The sequence below is a fragment of the Heterocephalus glaber genome, unplaced genomic scaffold (assembly GCF_053883595.1).
Source record: "Heterocephalus glaber isolate CG9 unplaced genomic scaffold, H.glaber_assembly_v1.0 deba00001743, whole genome shotgun sequence".
NCBI lineage: Eukaryota > Metazoa > Chordata > Mammalia > Rodentia > Bathyergidae > Heterocephalus > Heterocephalus glaber.
The window spans coordinates 669,594-691,686 of NW_028258449.1; the positions used below are offsets into that span (position 1 = coordinate 669,594).

The 22,093-nt window shown below is 47.3% G+C and overlaps 1 protein-coding gene across 5 annotated transcripts in view; it reads right to left on the minus strand.

Moving 5' to 3' along the window:
- Nucleotides 1–22,093, minus strand: part of Spats2l (spermatogenesis associated serine rich 2 like) — a 141,125-nt gene that overhangs the window by 14,009 nt on the left and 105,023 nt on the right. For all 5 annotated transcript variants that reach the window (XM_087200373.1, XM_004871675.4, XM_087200371.1 and 2 more), the window contains 3 exons: nucleotides 16,421–16,627; nucleotides 15,194–15,329; nucleotides 798–856 (listed from right to left, as the gene is read on the minus strand). In XM_087200373.1, coding sequence (XP_087056499.1) covers nucleotides 798–856; nucleotides 15,194–15,329; nucleotides 16,421–16,627 — 402 coding nt within the window. The remainder of the gene's footprint in view (nucleotides 1–797; nucleotides 857–15,193; nucleotides 15,330–16,420; nucleotides 16,628–22,093) is intronic.

Here is a 22,093-nt window from a genome sequence, read left to right on the forward strand (position 1 = left end):
TAGTGTGTTCATTATTTTAATGGGGAATTTGGTGCATTAGGCAATCTAACGTGATTTCTTTTTCTTTTCTTTTTTTTGGTACCGGGGCTCGAATCCAGGAGCTTGCGGTTGCGAGGCAGGTAGCAGCACCACTGAGCTAAGTCCACGCCCCATAACGTGATTTCAATTTAAAATATGGAATTGGTTTTCTTTTTCAGTTTTAAATCTGCAGGTGTTAGCATATTTGATGAATTATAGTGTTTTAAGAAAACCACATTTAGAACATCTCTAAATTTGAATTATTAATCTTCTACACACTGCTTAAAAGCTTAGGAGTGCTTTGGTTGTTAGGTTTGTGAGTCTGCCTTGTCAGGTACCTGAAGTGCTTGAAAAACATCAGACCTACTAAAAGTACAAATGTTGTTCAAAACATTATGAGGAATTGAAGTAATAATTAAGTTTCAAATGGAACTACGTTTTAGGGGAGTTGAGTTTAATAAACCAGTTAAATTACCTAAAAGAGAAACAGTGAAAACGACTGTGTAAGTAAGGTGGCCCGACTGATAAATTGTGAAGGCTTAAAAACCAGTGCTTGAAAATTCAATACTAACTTAGCTGTCATTTAAAAGCCAATTAAAGTTCCCTTGGACTTTAAGAAACTCAACTGACACCTCTGGTTTACTCCCCTGGGGTGTGACAGGTGCTGCACGTCCCCCAGGTGAGCTCGGCTTGTCCGGAGCAGGGCAGGTCTCCACTGTCCTCTGGGCAGGGAGCACTCTGGCCCGCCAGCCCTGACCAGATGAGACGAGCACACTTACTGGCTTCTTCTTTCACTTTGTCCATTTCTGCCATTAACGAAACTTCTTTGTCAATGATGCTGGGGAAAAACAGAAACAAGAGCAAGGACGCTCAATCAAACACAGAGTTTCAGGAGCAGGGGAGTAAGAGAAAATGAGCTGCATTAAACAAAACACAGAATTACCATAAATATTTCTATGCTAATGCTAATGCCAGCAGCACTCTCCTTCTCTCCGAAAGGAGGCAACAGGGGAGGGATGTTCCCAAGCATTACATGGCGACATCTGCTGGTTAAATCACTGTCAACTCGTCTCAGAGGAGCCTTTCAGACTCTCAGGACTGGGCTGCCTGGAACTGAAATCTGGGAGCGGCTTTGCCCTGTACACGCGAAGCTCCAAAGCAATGCAGTGAGTGTGCGAGAAGAGAAGAGCAGGTGGCTCTCGGCAACGCCTCTGTGCCCTCTCCGGGGAGGGAGTGCGCCGGGCCCCCTGGGACACAGCGCCCAGGGGCCACCACTATGCCTCTCTCAGTCTCCCAGTCCGCCTTCAAGGTTCGGCTCGTGAATCTCTTGGCCAGTCCCTTGAAAACGAGCTACCTGCGTGAAGTCCTCCGCAGCCCACGGCTCCCTCCCTTCCTCTCCCAAGCAACACTTCAGTACACATTCCTGCCGCATTCCACCGCAGGTTCTTATGTCTACACAAGCACAGATGTCAGTTGCTCTTTTTATTTTCATTTTGACCACAAATATTTCAGTATGTGTATCTCTAGAACGTTAAGGACTTTTTGGGACTGGAACCAAAGTATTATTATATCACTTAAAACATTAACAATAATCTAGTGATGTCAGATATCTATGCAATATTCAAATTTCCCCAACTGTTCCTCACGTCCTTTTAACAATTTATTTAAACCAGGACCTAACTTAGGCCTGTTCTTTGCAACTGGCTGACTAGACTCTGATGAGTTTGAGCCCACTAAGTTCTCTCTGTTTTCTTGTCCTTTATTTGAATAAACCAGGTTTTTTTGTTTTGTTTTTTGGTACGGGGACCAACTCGAACTAAGATCAAACTCGGGACCTTGTGCTTGCAAGGCAGGCGGCGGAACCACTGAGCTAAATCCCCAGCCCTAAACCAGGTTGTTTTTAAGAGTGGTCCAAGGCCTAAATTTTTAATTATACCTCCATGGTATTATTTAACCCATTCTGTTTCTACTTCCTATGCATTTGTTATTAGAGATGGAAATTCAATGAGACTTAGGTTTGAACTTTCTCTTAGATGGGACACTCTTAAGTGCTGTGTCTTTACCTGTGTGCTGATAAAATTATGCAACAAAGTATTCCTCTTGGGAAAACCAACTCCAAGTCTCATGAAGGCTCTACAGCCTATGATGAATTTATCATACACACAAAGGAAAAGGACAATGGCAGGGGACGTAGCTCAGTGGCACCGCCTGCCGCGCAAGGTCCTGAGTTGGATCCCCGGTACTGCAAAAAAAATCCCCCAAAAATCAAACAAACAAAGGACATGTTTCTTTTTTACGATACTAGAAGCCACTGACCATCACTGTTTAGATCTACAGGACTTGCAAAATGGGGATATTCAAATGCTATCACCCTTTCTTCATTTATTTAATGGAATTCTAGAACGAGAGGCTTTCTTTCACCAACTATTTGCTTCTCATTAAGTATATTTTGTATAGGTAAGGCAGGATAAATGTTTCATTTTTTCTTTTCATCAGTTTTCAAAACAGCAATTGATTCCATGTCCTCCCCCAAAGGCGACCCATTAGATGTTTTGCTTTTTGGTCCACTTTGATTACCCACTCAAATTTAACGCCCTTCAATTTCCTGCACTTGCGGCCCTTATTGCTATGGCCATTAATCCATCAGGGTAGTTTCCCTCCATCAGATGCGCTTCTCAAACTTAAAATGTGCTCCAAATTTGTATTTTCTTAAGAATTCTGCATTATTTGTCAAAGTAAGAAGTGGTGCCTAGGACAACTTGAGAGCAGCTGAGGACCCGAGTAGAGGATGTGACTGGACAGACACCCGCAGGAGCAACTGTGTGCCCAGCTCAGCTCTTCCCAGCCAGCAAGCCCTTGTGGGAAGAGTGAGTAAGTGCAGGACATGCCAAGTTCCTCAAGCTGGGCTCAGAGCCCGCCTGCTGCCCGCAGACAGCACTGCTGACCCCGCGACACATGTGGCTTAAGGTCACGGACAGGGTCACTGTGGCACGGCCAGCATGTCAGCTGCTACGCCTTAATAACACTGGGTAGGTGTGATGGCAGCATGTGCTTGCTACACACAGGAATCCATGGTGCTGAAAGGTGAATGGATGGTGGAGTCTTCACTCAACCTACTCCAGTATGCTGGCTTCCCTTCCCCAGAGCTCTTCCCCAGTGTAGCTTCATACATTTCTCTCCAAAGTCCATCCACGCACACATCAGCATGTATGGGCCACTGTACGAAACCGTGCAGAGCTACAGCTTCTGTGATCACAGTGTATCTGGCTTTGCCGTCCGCTCAGAGGCAGCCCTAACAGAGGCAGGGGTGTTTCCCTTGCTAGGGGGTGACGTGAGAACCTGGAGGTTTGGAATCAGGTCTAGACTACAAGCAAGGGCCAGGCTAAGTGCCTTGGAGCAGGATTTGAGTTTTATCCCTACACAGGGGACAGAGGGGTGGGCAGAAGATGCTCCCAGGTGAGGGGACAGTGTGGACGTGTGTGGGTGACTGGCATTTCATTCCCACCGCCAGTGCCAGGAGCAGAGTGCACAGGGTTAGGACAGAAGGACAGGAATGTGGCACAGAGAGGCCAGGCAGGGAAGGGGGCAGAATATTCCGTCCTTCTGCCGATGTTATTGCCTGCGGGCCATGAGCCAGCCAAGGGCTTGGGGCTGGGAGCACAGTTAAGAAAGAAAAGAGAGAAAAGAAAGAAAAGAAGATGCTTCTCCATCCTTGTGGGGCTTACATCTTCTTTCAGGAGCTGCGGAGAACATGAGAACTCCCTGGGGGGACAGTGAGAAACAGAAAGGGGGTAAGGAAATGGGGGAGGCAAGCCAAGGACTCTGCCAGGCAGCAGCGCCCCGAGCCTGTGGACAAGGTAAGCCTGGAGTAGGGTGGCCTTGGGAGAGCCCACAGGCTCCCCTGGCCGTGGCCTCCAGGGTTGCAGGCAGTGGAGGGAGGAGACCCAGGCAGACTGTGCTTCAGACAGTGAGGTGCTGGCACCACACCAAGGAGGGTCAGGGAGGGGCGGCCACATGGAACAGCTCACTGTCCGCCGGGCAGGGGCACCCAGTGGAGCTTTGCAAGTCCTTTCAGCAGCGCCACCTGCAGCCCGACTGAGTCCTGCAGAGAAACAAGGCGCACAGAGGAAGGCAGCTCTGTGGCGGCCCTGAGCGGAGCGACCTCGGAGCTGGGGAGTCACACAAGCGGCACAGAGCGCCTCTCTGTCCCCCTGGGTGCAGACAGGCCACACTCCTGCTCATCAGGGTGCGGCTTGAGCTGCCTCAGACTGCGGGCCGAACGGGCACATCAGGCCCTGGGGGTTGATCTCCCGCGTGCTCCTGACGACCAGGAGGCATACGCCTGTGTGTGAGTGTAGCGGTGTCCGCCCAGCAGTGTTGGCTTGGCCCAGACGGGTCCTTGGCGCTGTCTGCACACCGGCGTGGTTTAGGCTTTGAAGTGCGTTCCCCACACATGCAGCACGGAGTGTGCCTGCTTTTCAGCAGTGGTCCTGAGAGGGACGGACACCCAGCTCTTTCACCAGCTTAGACAGAAGAGGCAGGAAACACGTCCCACGGGAACCAGGTGCGCGCAGAGCCCGCGCCAACCCTGAGTGTCTCAGTCGTGGCCTTCAGTCTTCTCCTTTCATCTCTGCTGCTTGATAGTAAAATTTTATTTTGTAGCCATGAAAAAGCTTGTATTATCAAAGCAATAAGGTGTAAGAAGATTACCACGGCAAAGGCTCTATGGCTTCTCATGCAGTTAATCACAGAGATAAAGTGTCATTTTATAAAATGTTTCCGCTGTCCTGATTTCTTTCTATAGGAAACTAATAGTAATAATAAAAGAATCAGAAGGCCCTTTAGTAGGAATAGATGTATGATTTTTTGCCTTGTGAAGGACTTGTCTTTGCATCTGGAGACGAAGACAGGGAGTGCCAAGCCTGCTTTGTCTGGGAGCTGGAGGAGCCATGTCAGGCCTGGTGCTCTCCAGAACTGCAACGCCACACCCCAGCCCAGGGCCACCTCGGAGGACCCTGAGGAGGGATCACGGGGAGCCTCTGTAACAGTAGCCAACACTGGGCGTCGGAGAAATGGCCCGGACCCTCTGCTGCTGGGAGTTTGCTCGGACCTTCTTGTGGATCAAGTGTGTCAGACAAAGTGGGCTGGAGAGGAACTGGATCTGCAGCCCCATCCCCAAGAAGGAGATGAAACTGCCCGGAGCATGGATGCTAATGGACGCTCATGGGCCGTTCCAGTCTTCCAGGCCTTTACAGACACAAGAGAGCACACAGTGAGCGACAACCCTTAGAGCCAGGCCTCCCAGTGTAGACTCAGCACTTCATCCATGCGTTGTGAAACCACTTCCCCTGTCTGGCTCTGCTCCTGGCCCACGGGATGAGCCTTGTGCCGCCCTCGGGCTCCTGGCAGCTCTGCTGTGCCCAGAGGCCCCCGGTGAAGCAAGAAGGGCCCGACTTCAGCCCCGCAGTTCAGGGCCTGTGTCCCTTCCTCGGGGAAAGGGACTCTGCCCACGGGCTGGGGACCGGGAAAACGTCGTCTGCACACTTAGGGCCAACCTGTGCTCCCACGGCACTGCTTCCAGTCCAGCTGCCCACACAGCGCAGTGGAGCAGGCCCAGGGAAAACCCAGCTGGGCTCTGCTCCCCCATGTCACAGCCTCCTTCTGCTGAGGGCCACCCCTGCAGCAAGGTGCAGAGGGCCCACACACCTGGTTCCCAGCTCTTCCTCTAGTGAGTTCCGGCCTGGCCCCTTCCCTATGCCCTGTTCGGCCGGGGCTGGGACACGGCCCCTGGAAAGCTGCCTACTGATATGTCCAACACGGAGCCCAAGCAGCTGAGCCGCCAGGACTGAAGCGCGCTAGTCAGACAAGGCAAATATCCCTCGAGTCTCAGTGAATGTCAGCAACCGCACGCGATTCACTGACCAGGCTGAGACTGTTTTATTCCCATTTCTATCAGAAGTCATATGATGTATTAATATCACTTAGTCTTCATATTTCATGTTGCAGTCACATAATTATTTCAAACCAGTTAATGCATATTTCATGGTACTGCTTGAGTTTATTTCTGAAATGAGACACATGTAGATTTAACATTAAGGACTAAATTCCAATTCTTATACAATTCTAGAGTTTCTCAAAAAGGATACAGTTAATTAACACCATTAACACTCCCCGCTCCCCGACTCTTTTTTTCTTCTTGGAATTTTTTAAATGATAGAGTTGCAGAATTCTTTAAGTCTATACTTCCCACGACAGCAAATGTTCAACTGGAAAGTGTATATTCCTTAAGGATTTAGAATTCTATACAGTATGACTTTGTTTAATAGTACACTTTTTTGTCTCTGCTGACTGCTTATTTAGGTGTCTTTTCACGGAGACCACTAGTCAGGGAAAGTAACTTAACTGCATTTCAGTTTTTATAGAAATGTTAAGGTTTGCCCCACCTTGACACCTTTTTAAAGCTACACCTAGGGGCAAGAAAGCAGCTACTCTGTGGGTGTCAACTGTCTTATGACACAAGGTGCCACTTAAAGAACAGAGTTAAATACTCCTAGTATACATTTTTACTTCATTTTATATGCTCATTTAAAAAAACTGGAAAATACAGAAAACAAGATAAAAGAAAATAAATTTCAAAATAAGGCAAACCCCTCTTTGTTTCATACACAAAATACAGGCAACCATTCTGAACTTCTGTTGTATTCCCCTCTAAAAACATTTTTGGTAAAATAATTTTTTGAGGGGAGTCTTGAGAAACCATGAGAGACCGAAGCGGTACCAGCAGGATCTGGCCACACCCTGCTCCTGGGCCTGGCAGGCTCGAGGGCCTTTCTCTAGTGAAAAGAGGTGGGAATGGGAGCCACCTTCCTGCTACCTCTGGTGTCACGCGCTGCCACTTCCCCTGCTGTAGCCAGGGGCTTCCAAAGTGCTGGCAAAGTACTTCCAAATACTCATCAACCCTACAAACTTTTTTTTCCTAAGAAGTAGGTTTTCCTGCTCTTCAGAATGCAGATGAACCATGCTTCACATGTATGACTGAGATGAATTCTCTGCCCACATTAACTATGGATGGACCCGTAGCCTGCTGCAGTCTTTGGTGCTCCAGTTCTTCATGTTGGCCCTTCTGCATGGGCTCTTCTTTCTCATTCTTGCCCTGGCACATTTCTAGTCTTCCTTCAGGATCCAGCTCAGGTGCCGCCTCTGCAATGGATGTTTCCTAGCCAGCAGTCAGTGAACTCATCTCTGCAGTCACAGCCCACTAGTGTGTGCTTCACTGCATCCACTGCCATGCTGCCTGCACACCCAGACCTGGGTTTTTTGTTGTTGTTGTTGTTGTTTTGTACCAGGGATCGAACTTGGGTCCTTGTGGTTGCGAGGCAGGCGACGAAACCACTGAGCTAAATCCCCCGCAGACCTGGCCTTTTAAAGATGGGGCTGCCTTTATGCTTCATGGAGTCGTAAAGGACCCAGCCTTCATGGAGCCTCCACCATGGGTCAGGGTGGCAATTTTCTAGAATCATCTGACAGGTACATTACCTTGAATATGAATTTTCTTAAAACCTCAGAAAGTGATAGTTGTACCCTTGTTTGTAGCCAAATAGAAGTCAGGAAATTCAAGCAGCTTCAGACCTATAATATGTGGAGATGAGATTTAAATCCTGATTTGTCTAATTCTACACATGCCTCCTAAGTAGTTAATAAACCTTAGAAAAATGACTTTTATGAGAATATGGCCTAGTAAGAATCAAGAGTTTATAGTCACTGAAAGAATAATGTAGACACAGGAAATTGCATTCTGTTGACCTCATGCACAGCCTTTCTGTGTGACTTCTTGCAGGTTTGGATGACAAATTGTCCCAGATGACTCTTTCATCTCGGCCTCTACCAGTCCGGTAAGTAAAAACAGGCTCCAAGACCTCTTCCAGAACCGTAATCTAGAGGGGCACTCCTTAAAATATTATAATGTGTTTGACACTAATGCTAACAAATAAGAGCACATTTACCTTATTTTTCCCAGTGAAAATGGATTGTATTGCACATTTTTAAAACAGATCATGTTCCAGTGCCCTGTGGGAATGTGTAGATAGAACAATTTGTTTAATTCCTCCTTATGGTTCCAGTCTATGAGGAAGAGTAACCATTTTTTCTGAGAAGCATGTTAGCAGGCTGGGTGATTTGTAGTCTTAATTTGCCAAAAAGATCCAGAAACCATTTCAGACTTCAAGCCAAAGTCAGAATCGATTTTTATCCTCAGCCCTTGTTGTGGGTCTGTTCTTCCACACAGGAGCAGAGGAGGCGTCAGTGCCGAGTTCGTGGGGATGTAGGAGGAGGGGGCTGTGCAGACGAGGTGTGCTGGCTTCGCAGGCTGCACCTGAACCAAAAGGGCCCGCACAGGCCTCCTGTGTTCCCCAACGTGCCCTCCTTCTGGCCAGCCATGCGTTCAGTCCTGGCAGTGGCCCCGGGGACACTGAGTGCCAAGGAAATCCTCAGGGAGGAAAGGAAATAGGAAAAGAGACGCCTTCACTTCTGAAGAGTGAGCTCCACCTGTCCAGGTGACACATATTCCCAAACGAGGCAAGGTCTGAGACACCACCCCATGGGGCTTTTCTCAGCCGCACAGTCACAGGGACCTCGAGGGGCTCCACATTGTACGGCACCTGCCCTTTCCACACTCTCAGAATGGATGCTGGAGCTTATTTATGTTCACTGGACAGGTGCAGAGTGAGGAAAAAGAGTCATTTCGGGCAGTTTGTCAGCTAGACAGCAATAAAAGCCATCCATGTGGCTCTCTCAAGGCACAGACATATTTATTGGCCTCTTCTATTATTATCTCTTGGCATCCGTGCAAGAGTGTGTCATGCCCACTCTGTGTTATTTTAATACTGTCACATAATTTGGAATATTGGGCGTGGGAGGGGAGCAAGTTTGCTTAATTTCCTACGTGTAGTGTTTTGTACAAGTCACAGGCAGGTGGGAACTTAGAAAAGCCACTTGATGAGAAAGAAGCAGACTAGTCAGAAAGTCTTGTTTGTGTAGGCTTGATCAATGGAAAGATTGTATTCATTTCTAGAGGAGGACACAGATTTTATTAAATTTCTTTTAAAAATTAAGAACAATATCCAAACCCTTGATTTCATTAAAAAAACAAAGAAACCCCAAATCCCAAAGCGCATCACCCAAATTCTTGATTTTTGTCTCCATTACTTGTTTAGCTTAAGGAGCTGGCAAAGTGCAGTAATTGTTTAACACGAAACAGGGAATTGGAAGCATTGTGAGACTGCTACGTAACAACGTAAGCGGGTGGCTGGAGAGGCTCCTCTGGCCGATCTTCCTTCCAACCCACTGTGACACGCCCGCAACAGCACAGACAGAAGTGTCACTGTGACAGCAGAGCATGGACCGACACCCTTGACTGTAGTGTGTGCACCAGGAATGCTTACTTATTTTGGCCGTCTTGGTTTTACAAGCGGATTTCTACTTACTCCCCCTGCTTCTACCAATACCCTTCCTGTGAGTGAGTTCACAGGCAAGGTGTGCTGTTCTCAAGGCATCTGTTTTGTGACAGAAATCTGATTCTAGGAGCTTTTGCACCTCACATTTATCTTTCCTACGCTCTCCTATGTATACTCTCCTTGTATACATAGGGCCATAGTTGCAATGATTCTCTTAAAGGGGCAATTAGAAGGCCAAAAAGTATTTGTTCAACTAGCCAGCACCATGAGCTATGCAAAAAGAGCTTTTGTCTCATTCAGCTTCCGTGGTGTGAGGGCTGCCACACCTGAATGGGTCGCTACATCAGAGAGGCTGCACAGGTGCCAGGGAGGCCCACCTAAGACACCACATGATCCTGCTGCCTGGCTGAAGCCAGAGAAGGATACCCCAACAGACACGGATGCAATGACTCCCGCTGTATTATCTCTACATGCCACAGGTCTTCATCCTAATCCTGGCTCCGACTGTGATACTTGGTTTCATTGCAACATGAGAAAAAGATTCAGGTAGAGACAGAATGGCTAATGAAAGTGACTGCTTGTCATTAGCTATAACCTTAAGTTCTTAATTTTCCATTTTCTTCTAAGGATTATGTTGAATTGTACAGTGAAAAACAGACAAACACAGCCCTCAATTTTCTGCAATACAGTATAATTGTTTTTCTGATCTCAAGGAGGCAGAAATGTAATTTGACCTTTAAAATGTATAGCTAGAAGGTTTATGCTTCCAGCAGTGTGGAGAGAATCTTTTCCTACTGCACTGATTAAAAAGGGAAGGCATCATGGTATGTTTTGGAGGAGGTAGGTGATGGAAAGGGATGTCCCCTCTCCTATTTCTGGGAAGGCAGGCAGGAGCTCAGGGGTATCACAAAGGGAGGGGTCTGCCCTTTCCTCAAGGAGCCACCTGCAGTGGACCCTGCAGCAGCTGATGCACTCTGGCCCAGCACTGCTACACCTCACGGCAGATGGTTCCTTGTTACTCAGCATGAAAGGGGCGGGTGCGCGGTGCACCCCACGGAGGCCCCCAGAAGCCTGCAGCATTCCCACCTGGCAGCGGTGGTCAACAGAACACTGTCAGGCAGCCATCTCCTGGGGGTCACACTCAGCTGGTTGAGAACCACTGCCCCGGCACTAGGTGTACTAATCCCTCAGCAGCACTCTAACCTGTGGTTTTCAACTACAGATGCACAAGCCAATCACCTGCATTAAAAACAACAAAACAAAAGGAAACATATTCCTGGGAGGATGAAATCAGTATCTCTGGGAGTCCCCAGCAAGGGATGACCACAAAGCTGAGCACTTCTAATTACAGTGTACAGATACACATTGGTATGGCAAGAATTAAATATTAATTTAGAGACATCATTTTTCAGTCAGTGTTAAATTATTCACAGGGAGAACAAGTAAAAAGCCAAAGGGAATGGAAAAACCAAGTGGCTAACATTACATGGAAAGCCAGGTAGCACACAAAAGCAGCCACATTTTGAGGAATGTGTGTTGGGACCAACCAACAAGACAAGAATCCTACCGCATGTTAAACCTTCAGAAGTGAAGAAAAGTGAAGAAAAATGGTCTTATTTGGGTTGAAACTAAAGTGGCTCCAAAGACCTGAGCTTAATAATTTTTTACTGCCTGGGCACACAGGGAGGAGCAAACTGGGAATGTGGGGCTGGCCGCACGTCACCTAGGTCGTTCTGAACACAACAGCCCCTCCGGCAATTTCCCATTTAAGAGGCCCTCACACACACGGTACTGAGAAAGAACAGACTACTTAAATTGCCATGGAGATGCAAGCTGTCTGATGATGTGCTGTATGTGTGCTTGGTGCCCAACAGAGCTGCAGCAGCAGACGACAGGGACCCTGGGGTGCTGGAAGAATACTTATCCCAGAGCAGCCACATCGTCAGCCTGGAGTCACTCTTTTGGCCGGGGGTCCCCTCCACAGAGCATGTGCTAACGTGCATGTGTGTCATGGTCGGAGGGGCCCATCGTCATCAGTTACCTGAGAAAAACAGGTTTGCAAGACACGGGTATGGGGGCACCAGCGCAAGTCCCCGTCCTGGGTGGCTCACTCCTCTGATGGGAAGGAGGGAAAGACGGAGGAGCAGCAGCCCAGGATGGGGACAGGCAAGGGCCAGGTCGGGAGCGGCCGTCCTGACCTACTTACAAACTCTGCCCGGGCCGGACCTGGCATGGTGGCAGCAAAACACCAGGCAGAGGGCGTTTTCCGTCCCTTTGACGGCCTCCCTTTCCTGCATGGAGGTGCAGTGTCCCTGCTGCCTGCACTTGAGCTGGCCACTGGCTCCGCACCAGCTTCCACTGGCCTCAGGAGCGCTCTTCATTAGATGCTACACTGACAGTGGCACCTAACAGAACTCTCACAGCTCTATTTTGGAATACTTTCTCCCTGAGCAAATGGCAGAAATATCAAGTATTATTATCCTTCCTCCATTTTCTTTAATTTAATGTTTAAGTGCTCATTTTAGGCCTTCACAATCAACGTGGACCCACAGATGCTGATCTGTGACAAGAGGCTAGACTCGCCTGCACATGAAGCTATTAAATGTGGCAGCTATGATTCCAGAGGGTGGATATTTTCCAGTTATGGTAGGAGACCAAACGGACAGAAGAGAAACCAGATGCTTCACGTTAGTTCCTGGTGTGGCTTCACGTTAGTTCCTGGTGTGACTTCTCATGCTTCCGCTGCCGAGTTTATTTCCATCCAGACGTACAGTGCAGAGCTGTGTCGTCTCTGCTGCCCCCCAATCTCCAGTTGCTCTGGGAGGGCGAAAGGCTCCATGCTCTGGCTATTTAGCCCTGTGCATCATATCCTGGTTAAATGCCAGGGCAGACTTTATACGTCAGCTACTTCACGGTCTCCCTCAGCGACCCTCCAGCCCGCCTGGGAGAGTAGCACCAGGTCACTGCACCCAGGGGTGTGGCCACTTGGCTCCTCCCGCTCCTGCAACCGTCCTTCCGGGAGTTCTAGCGGATTTTGTGGGGACGCAGCCAAGCAGGGCTCCTGTCCTCAAGCTGGCCTTGGGTAGCAATGAATGTCTCGAAGTTCTTAGCAATGACGATGCCCACGGAGTCGCTGGGGTTGAGAGCAGCGGCCCACAGTGGGAGGGGAGACAGCCCTGGGGAGGGACGCACTGTCGACGCCGCCGAGGGCACAGGCGGCAACCGGCTCTGGACAGCACTCTTCCTGGGAATGCAGAGGGCTTGCCCACGCCTTCCCATCCAGCGCTCCCTCTGACGCGACGCTGAACTTCCTTCCCAGCGCCACATCCGCAGTTTTCTCCCGCCTAGCACACGCGATTTAACCATCGATAAACAGGAAAGCTTCTTTTCAAAGCACTTCCAGGCTGCCTTCCCCATGCTACAAGCCGATAGTTTTCAAGAGCACTACACTTCCTAAAACGCATCCTTCCCTCCCCTTAGAAAGTAAGAGAGAGGCTTTATTCCCGTGCGTCACCACGTGGGCGGGGCTGCAGGCTTACTTGGAGCAGAGGCAAAGTTTTCCATTTGGCAGAAACACATGTAAATGGCTGACTTAAAAGAGTATTGTGGTTTTATGTTTAAGTTAATGCTCATGCAATGACTGTGGAATCATGAGGTCAGAAAACGCTTTAGATCAGGATGCAAGCGCTGGCGTTGGCTCCTCCTTTAGCCGCGGCCTGCACAGAAGGAACGGCCGCGTTCAGTTCCGCCTCTCCAGCACGGGAGAAGAGCGCCCTTCACTTCACAAGCACCGCCTGGCAGACCTAGCTCATTGCTCATTCCGACGCCACACTCGCTATCGCTATCGGTGGGTGTAGGCTGGTGGGAAGCCACAGGGAGAGAGAACACACGGCTTCCGGCTTCCGAGGAGGGCGGCTTTCCCGCCCTGCGCTCCTGGCACGGAGGAGTGGGACCCTCAATGATCGGAAGTAATCTCCGCGGTCTCGGACCCACGTGCTGCCCATTTTATTAAGCGGTGGAACGGAATGAAACAAAAGGACTCAGAGCAGCTGGGAGAGGTGCTCTGAGGTCACCGCTCCCCGGTCAGTTGTGCTTGAGTCACTCTGCAAGCTTCCTCTGGCGCACCACACGCAGACAAGAGGCACTGCACGGCTCTGCGCCGCTAGCTAGCGCCTCCAGACGGGCAGGCAAGCTGTGGCTCCCTGAGCCCCTGGTCACACCGCCTGCTTTCGGCCGGAGACGAGGTGCAGGCACAGGGTCTCCCCCTCAGAGGATCGGAACTCCATGGAGGCAGATGGCCTGGTTCCAAGTCCCCGACGGCTCCTGCACCCTGACGATATCACGTGCGGCAGATGGCTTAACCTTCATGAATTTTAGATTAAGTTAGTGGGAAGCTGAATCCTTGGTTTTACACAATCTCACAGTTTCTGCTAAGAAGCACATCAGTGTCAAAGCAAGTACTTGGAACAGGAAAACATGGAGAAGATGGGATTACTTCAGAGGCTCACAGGAGGCGAAGAAGGGGCAGGGCCCGTGTCACTCGAGCCTGCACACTGTGGACGCGTGCTTTCCTTCTCTGACACGTTTTCATTTTTTGGTATGGGCACCTCATTTTCCTCTGGAGAGGAAACTGTGGCTCAGCAACTCCAGTTCCCGGGTGTTTTGGTGGGATGAGTCCTAATTCTGCTTTCGCACCTGACGGTGACCTTTGAGTGTGCAGTCTGTCCCTCTCATGTGAGTGACCGCTGTAGACACGCAGCGGGCCCAGGCCCGCCAGTGGGGAGCAGCTGCGGAGTCTGGCTGCAGCCACTGGGAACAAGGCCTCTCTCCGATCTCAGGGACTACAGGCTCTGTAAGCCAGGGTCCCCGGGGTGTCTTTGCTGTCACCTGGAGAGGTCTCTCCAAGAATGAGCTCAGGCATAAGCAGACTTGGGAGACTGGGGGATATGGGGGGGGGAGCGGGAAAGGGAGAGGGAGAGAGGGAGCAGAGAGTCCCGATAACAGAATTTGGGCTCAGAACTCAATTTGTCTCAAAGAATTTTCATGCAGGTGAGCTGATCAGTTCTCTTGTCTTCAGCCAGTATGACTTGGGTTTCTGTCACTTGAAACTGCAAAGTCCTGACTGACCCATGGACAATGTTTTTCTACTGATGATGACAACCTATACTGACAAATGTTTCATTCCAGTTGTCAGGAGCAAATGTACAGGGAGGGTTCCTCCCTCCAACTCAGCTGCAGGGCGGGGCAGGGCCACACTGGCACACACACATTTCCTACTAAGTCTGGTCTTAAACACCCCAAAGCAGGGTTCTCTCATTAGCTTACACAGATACTTGCTTTTGTTAAAGGAGTTTTCTGATTGCATAATGACAACACTGGAAATATTTTGTTTTCTTAGTAGCATTCACGTTCTTAGGGTTCCTGAATTTGTCAGTAGGTTATTTTTTGAGGTTTTATTCACTGTTGAGATTTTATTCTACTTTCTTTATAGCTTTGGGGCCAACTTTAAACTCCAATGAGTTATGTGTATCAGGTTTCTTCTTATTCAAATACTTTCTCCTCTTTTTTTCCCCCAAGATATATGTTTCTGCCTGCAGAGCTCTAAAAAATCTGCAGGAGAGTTGTTCTGCAATGTTTATGCGTTAAATAAACAATGTTTTCCATCTGATGCTTTTACAAACTGCGGGACTGGCTCGGGAACTCAGATTAGGGCGCCTACTCACCAGTTGTGTAACTCGGCAAAGGCGGCCTTGATCTTCTTCACGGAGCTGTCCACTTCCTCCTTGATCATGACTCGGTATCTGGTCAGGGAAACAGTGCAGCGTTGTAAATCCTTCACTGATTTCTCAATATTTGGGCCTAAAATTGATGCCAAGAAAAAAAGGTGTTACCTTGAGTACTTTATCCTTTATTTGTGTGCTAAACAACAAAACAAAGCAGCTAACACACCAACAATAGAAATTCATCAATTCATCTTTTGATATTTGGTGGGAAACGTTCTGTCCAGGGGAGGGGCCCAGGGGCCGGGTCTCGGGCTTTGGTGTGGGGCACACCTGTCCGCTCTGCTCTCTGGAAGGAGCTTCGGTCCGTGTTCTGTCACAGACTGGGGTGTCAAGACCGCTTGTGCTGCTGGCCATCTCGACGAACACCACTGTGTGTGGTCAGAGCCAGCAGGGCTTTGAGAGGAAAGTGGCACCGGGCTTGGGTGAGGAACAATGAGATGGAGGATGCAGCATTGGAGCCAGGTGCGGCTGGGCCAGGCCTGTGGGGGCAGCAGCCACTGGTGCCAACCTCACGCGATTCCCCAACACTGACACTGGGGCCTGAGAGCAGGCTGCACGCAGGCCGTGCCCCTTGGGAGAGAGGGAGAACCACAGCCACGGGCCTCTGACAGTCAAGGCTGAGTAGGAAGAGAACTGAGTCTTCTAGGGACCAGAAAGGAGATGACTTAGTCTCTAAAATGTAAGGCCAGCTATGGCCACGTATCACAGCTCAAAAGTAAAGGGCCCAGTGTGTCCAGGAAGAAATCCCCTCCCAGGGTTACGTGGTCTGGAAGTTCTGACACAGATCTGGGTTCACAGGGGAAGGTCACAGGGCTCTGGACTTGTGCCCACCCCATGCAGGTTGAGAGCCTGCATCCCTGGAAACTGGTTCCATTCCCACAGGGCTCTGCATGAGCACTTGTGCAGCAGCAACAGGGTGGGAGTGCAGTTCCTTCACGCCACACGGGGACCCACTGCAGAGCGCGGAATGGGCAGAACTGCTCTGAAACACTCAAGGCTTTGGGTGACACAGAGGACTGGACCTGCCTTCAATCCAGGCAAGTCAGCCACAAGTGCAGTTTCAAGTGCATCTCTCAGCGCTCAGCAGTGTTTTGCTGCAAGTTTTGTCACCCTGCACTGTTCTGTGCTTATAGTACATGTTCAGTTGTGCAAAAGAAATCACTTTACCTCTTTTCTTTGCCAGCTCATCTGGTTTTATCTCAGGGTTAGCTGCAGGGGCACTGGGCTTAACAGGAGACGTTTTTGCCTTGGGCTTGCCTGGGCTCCAGGGCTGCTCAGCTGCCCACTGTGGGCCATCTGACCTCTCTGCAGCTCCATGGATAGGTCTGGGGTTCCCATCTAAGGACAGTCTCTGCTGTAGTAGCTTGCTGCCTTCTGTAAGAGACACCAAACAGCGGCTGTGAAGTGATAAACTGAAACACCGATGCTGAAGCGATGGGGGGATGCTGAGATCTTTGGTTTTGCTTGCAGGCTGGTAAGAGTGCCTTTCATTGCAAACAGTCAAGAAATTGTTTTAATGGAACCCCCAGCAGATTCGAGTTAGACTACAAAGAGCCTTGTGTTCCAACATGAAGACCAGGGTATATTGGCTCTGGTGAGTACTTGTAGGGTGACCTGGACAAGCCTCTTAATATCGCCAAGCCTGTTTCCTCATTTGTAAACATCCAGTAGTGTTATTAAGAGGTTCATGGGAGATGAGTATGGTTTTTATCTTTTCCCCCCTATTCCAGTAAAGGTTGAGGCATCCTAAGTGCGATTTCATATTGAAGCCATAAAAACATAGCCCTCCTATCTCCAAGTGCTACATTAATGTCTTGTGGTATTTTATTCTGAATGAATGAAGGGATATGAGTGATTGGAGACAGGGCAAGAATGAAGTGACAACAGGTACTATAATAATTTCATCTAATTTATGGAGGGATTAAATCAGAAAACATTGTCATAATATCTCAACTATATTTAAAATCCAGGGAGTTAGATTCTGTCTGGAGCCTTAATAGATGTGGCAATAAATTAGCAACACATTGCTTTTGGCATCTTTTAGAGTTGGTTCCTACGTAGTCACTGCTGGAGTGAGTTAAATGTGCCTAGGTGCCTGAAAGGGAAGTGCATCGCCCTTTACAACTTACTGCGGGGGAAGCGCTGGGGAAAAGAAGGGAGGCCCATGGGCTTCTGAAGGCCCAGCTCTGGGAGACTGAAGAGAGAATGGAGAGAGAATGCAGGTTGGGTCCAGAAGAGCCAGGTGCTGCGCTCTCCTGGGTTCTGGATGACCTTGCAGTCTCCAGCCAGCTGTGTCTCACACACACAGCGCAGTCTGATCTCCCCAGGCAGCCAGTCTGCCTCTCACCAAGCCCCAATCCCGTTTTGACACAAGGCTCTGTGTCTGCCCCTCATCACTGTGTAGAGTTAGGACCTCCTACCAGGCAAGCCCTACCTCAGATTCACATGTGCAGGCTCGGTGCGTGTGTCTGGCTCAACAGCTTTCTGTAGGCTTGTAATTGAATTAAAGTACACTTAAAATGATCTCATAGAAAAAAATAAGCCACAAAGAAGAGCTTTCCTGACATGATCACAAACATTACAGAGACTACACTGGGGGAAATGCACACAAATATGATCTGGGTCCTAGTCAGTCTGATTTTAGAAATTAGCTCATTCATGCTAAATACAATTTACTCTAGTTAAATCCATCATTCATAACCAACAGGTCAAGGGAGCACAACACACTTTACGGGGTAAATGATGAAAATTTACGTTAAGGGAAATTACTGTACACAGTGAATCATTGAGCAACGGCAGGGAACAAGGGAAGCATGTATGGACACAGCATTTCCTCTGTAACAAGGCCTAGGTAAACGTCAGTCTTCCACTAGGACAGAGGTGGCCACACTTCGGGGTGAGATACGCCCTGTGCTCAGCACATAGGTTCATCCCGAACACCCCTCATGAGACTCGGGCTCAGCAGGGCCCAGCATCCAGCTTCCCAGCTGCTTCTAGTGCAGTGGACAGGTGGTCTCACCCCTGAGGAGGAGCCTATACTGTCTGTGCAGACAGCGACTGAGTCCAGGCTGGCTCCAACTCTTCCCTTTCCAGATCTGAGCTGGGATTCAATCCCATGAAGTGTCATAAGTGGAGCAACTGAAATGCAGCTCTCTGCACATGGTGAAGTATCGATGCCAGGAACAGGTATTCTTTTGTTAAGAGGCAAATGAATATTAAATAGAAGACAAGGATGCAGATGAGCAGGGCCTCATTAACCTAGAGCTAAAAATATTTCGTTTGTGTTTCAGAGAACTGATATGTGGGCCATTGGCTCATTTCATCATTCATCCAACATATATTTATTGACAAATGTAGTAGCAGTGTTTTTTTAGGGTCCTGAAAAACTCTCCTTATTGTTCTCCCTGAGCTCTGGGAAGGTTTACACTTTCTCTAGGACCACTTAGATACATTTCACACTAGCTGTACAGGTCTGTCTCCAAACGTAATAAAATCTGGGACTTTTTGGAATGAAAACTGGTGGAGAGTTGTACAGCTACAAGAGAATTATGTTCATCTTGACCACAAATCCTGATGCTTCTAGCAATGGCACAGTGGGAGTTCTTTCCTATTCTGGACACAGTGGTTTCCCCCTAACATCAGAAATACCACCACTTCTCTAGAATCTACCTGGAGTCCACTTGTAACCTGCAAAAGTCCACGGCCGAGTGGGGGCTGGTCCACACAAACCAGCACTGCCCAATCAGTCAACCATGGCCACATGCAGCCAAAGTGCACTGCAGTGTGGCTTGTCCAAGTGCAGATGTGCGCCCGTGTGAAAGACACACTGAAATCTGAAGTCTCCGTGCAAGAGAAAGAATGAAAAAGGTTTCTTTAGTAATTTAAAAAACAGGCTGGGGTTATTGCTCAGTGGTAGAGCACTTGCCTGGGATATGCAAGGTCCTGGGTTTGATCTCCAGCAAGGTAATAAATAAATAAAATTAAGACATATTATTTATTGAAACAATATTTTAGATATTAAAGTAGATCAAATATGTCACCCAATTTAATCCATATATTTCTTTATACTTTTTAATGTGGCTACTAGAAAATACAAAATTATACTTGTAGCTGCACTCTATTTCTGTTGCTAGCACTAACAGGAATCCTAAGCAGAGTGAGATGGGTGGGTTACAATGTGCAATCACTATTCATTTATATTCTAGGATAGGTGAATGCTCACTCTAGTCAAGTCTCAAAGCATCCTCTCCAATTTGTATACGAGGAGAGCAGTGAGGTACCAAGTGATGTACCTCCTGTTTATCATCGCGTGCTTGGCACTGACCTAGTAGGTACATGATGAATCCTGAGCCAGGGAGCAATGAATGCATGAATAGTGTTACTTCAGCACACAGCATTCCTATGGACCTTCCAATTGGAGGGAGCCTAGATTTCTTTTTGGTACTAGGGATTGAACCCAGGCCTTCATGTATGCTAAGCAAGCACACTACCACTGACCTACATCCCCAGCCCTTTTAAAACTTTTATTTCTGAGAAAGGATTTTGTCAATTTGCCCAGGCTGGCCTTGCAATCCTCTTGCCTCAGCTTTCTGAGTAGCTGGGATTACAGGTATGAGTCTCTACAATAGGCTGGGAGCCCAATTTGATATGAGTCTCTGGCTGTGACTTTAATATTTATCAAATACTGTACTTGAACCAAATTAGTCATATCTTGGAAAGAAAATGCTATCTCTGGGAACACCCAATCTGCTCAGATGTCAATAAAAATTGTATGATATATAAAAATGTTATAAAAATAACAAATAAATTATCTATTGGTACTGGGGGGGCTTGATCCCAGGGCCTTGACACTAAGCTACATCACCAGTCCCTTTTTTCTATACAGACAGGGTCTCACGAAGTACGGAACTGCCCAGGCTGGGCTTCAACTTGGGATCCTCCTGCTTTCCCAGAGTGCTGGAATTATAGGCATATGCTACCACACTAAACTGTAAACATTTTAATTTAATCCTTGTCCATATATCTAAAAATGGCTCCTGGAATCTTACATGATTTTGAATTTTACTTTTACCTGGAATTCTTTTTAGGAGAAATACTTACCAGATCTAAATACAGACACCAGCCCAGTCTTATTACACCTAACTCTCTGAACAGAACAGCGACCCTATGTACCTCTGGCCTGTCTCTGTCTTCATATTTCTGAGGTACATTTCTGAGGATAACCACATTTGGGTCTTTCTTTTTCATCTGGTCTGTCAATTGTCAATCTCTGCTTTTCAATTAGAACTTTTAGGCCATTTATATTTACTGTAATTATTGGTATTATTTGATTCTACTTATCATTTTGAGTTTATCTTTTTCTAAAAATTTAAAAACCCTTTCGTTTTAAAGGCTGTTCTAAAGGTTCCAAGATCGTGTCATCCATTTATCACAGAGACCTTTCAACCAATACCGTGCCGCTTCACATATGAGACAGACCATCATGTTCGGTGAAATACATCCAATTCCCAAGCTTAAACGTCACATGGTTTCTCCTACATAAGACCCAAAATGTACATAACTGAAAGAGCAAAATGAAAGATAGATGATAGGAAACAGGGAGATAGATCTTTTGCAAGTGGGAAGGGATCAGACACAGAGAGGAGTGAGAGGAAGGAGATGAAAAAGAATTGAGATGTGTTACATGCCTGTGCCAACTCCCATGATGAAGGTAGTCACCATGTACTGCAAACCTGGACTGAAGAAAAAGAAGAAAAATCCCTTTACTGTCATAATTTGATGGGGTTTGTGATGAAGAAGGTACAAATTCAGGCCTTTCTTCCTCCTGGAAAGTTCTCGATGAGCTTCACCAAGTTATTTTCCAGCCATGTTGCACCTGTTTATACCCAGCAGCTCATGCAATCCTTCCCACATTCAACCCTTCTGACACTGAGAGCTGTCAGTTTCCTGGGTACTAAATCTTGGTGTCAACTTACATACTTTAATTATCTGTGACTTGACTGATTTACACAGTAAAACATGAGCTGTGCTGGTTTTTGTTAACAGGACCAAAGAAAAGAAACCCTCCTCTGGGGAAAATACATGGGCTGGGATTCAAAGGTTTTCATCACATGTACAGCTATGTATGTATTCATGACTGAAAGAAAATACACAGAATTTAGCTCCAAGGAATGCATTAAATCCAGAGTAGTTCTAAAACAATTATTTCAACCCATGAAGATGGTTTCATAGTCTATACACATGTAATTTCAGTAAAGCACACCATCTGATCAAGATTAACTTAAGTATTCTAAATAGTTCTTTGTGGGAAAGTTGATAAAAAGCAAATTATAATTTTGTTGTCTTGGAATTAGGTCTAGATTTCCTAATGTCTGTGTTACTTAAAAAGTATATTACCATTCTCTTTAAAGTACTTAGGTGAATTAATATAATAGTATTTTAGAATAATGGATAATAATGTAATTGATAGCTCTTTGGTAATTGATCTTAGTATTCTTAAATATTTACAAAAGAAGAATGCAAATGGAATTAAACATCTTAAAAATGACCCATATCCCTGATTTTTACAACTATTACTAATTTCTATTAATGAATTTTACAACTAAAGAAAATGAGATTAGTACAACCTTTTATAGAGTGGAACTTACTATGCAACAAGCAAATAAAAATGTTCACCTGTTGCACAATATGATTTTTGTAAAAAATGTATCTGTTTAAAAAAAAATCTGAAATAAAATTTAACAGTAGTTTTTGGGAGGTACAATTTTTTTCCCCTTAAACTTTACTGAATTTTCCAAACTTCCTCTTTAGGATAAAGTGATTTAAACCCAGAAACTGAAA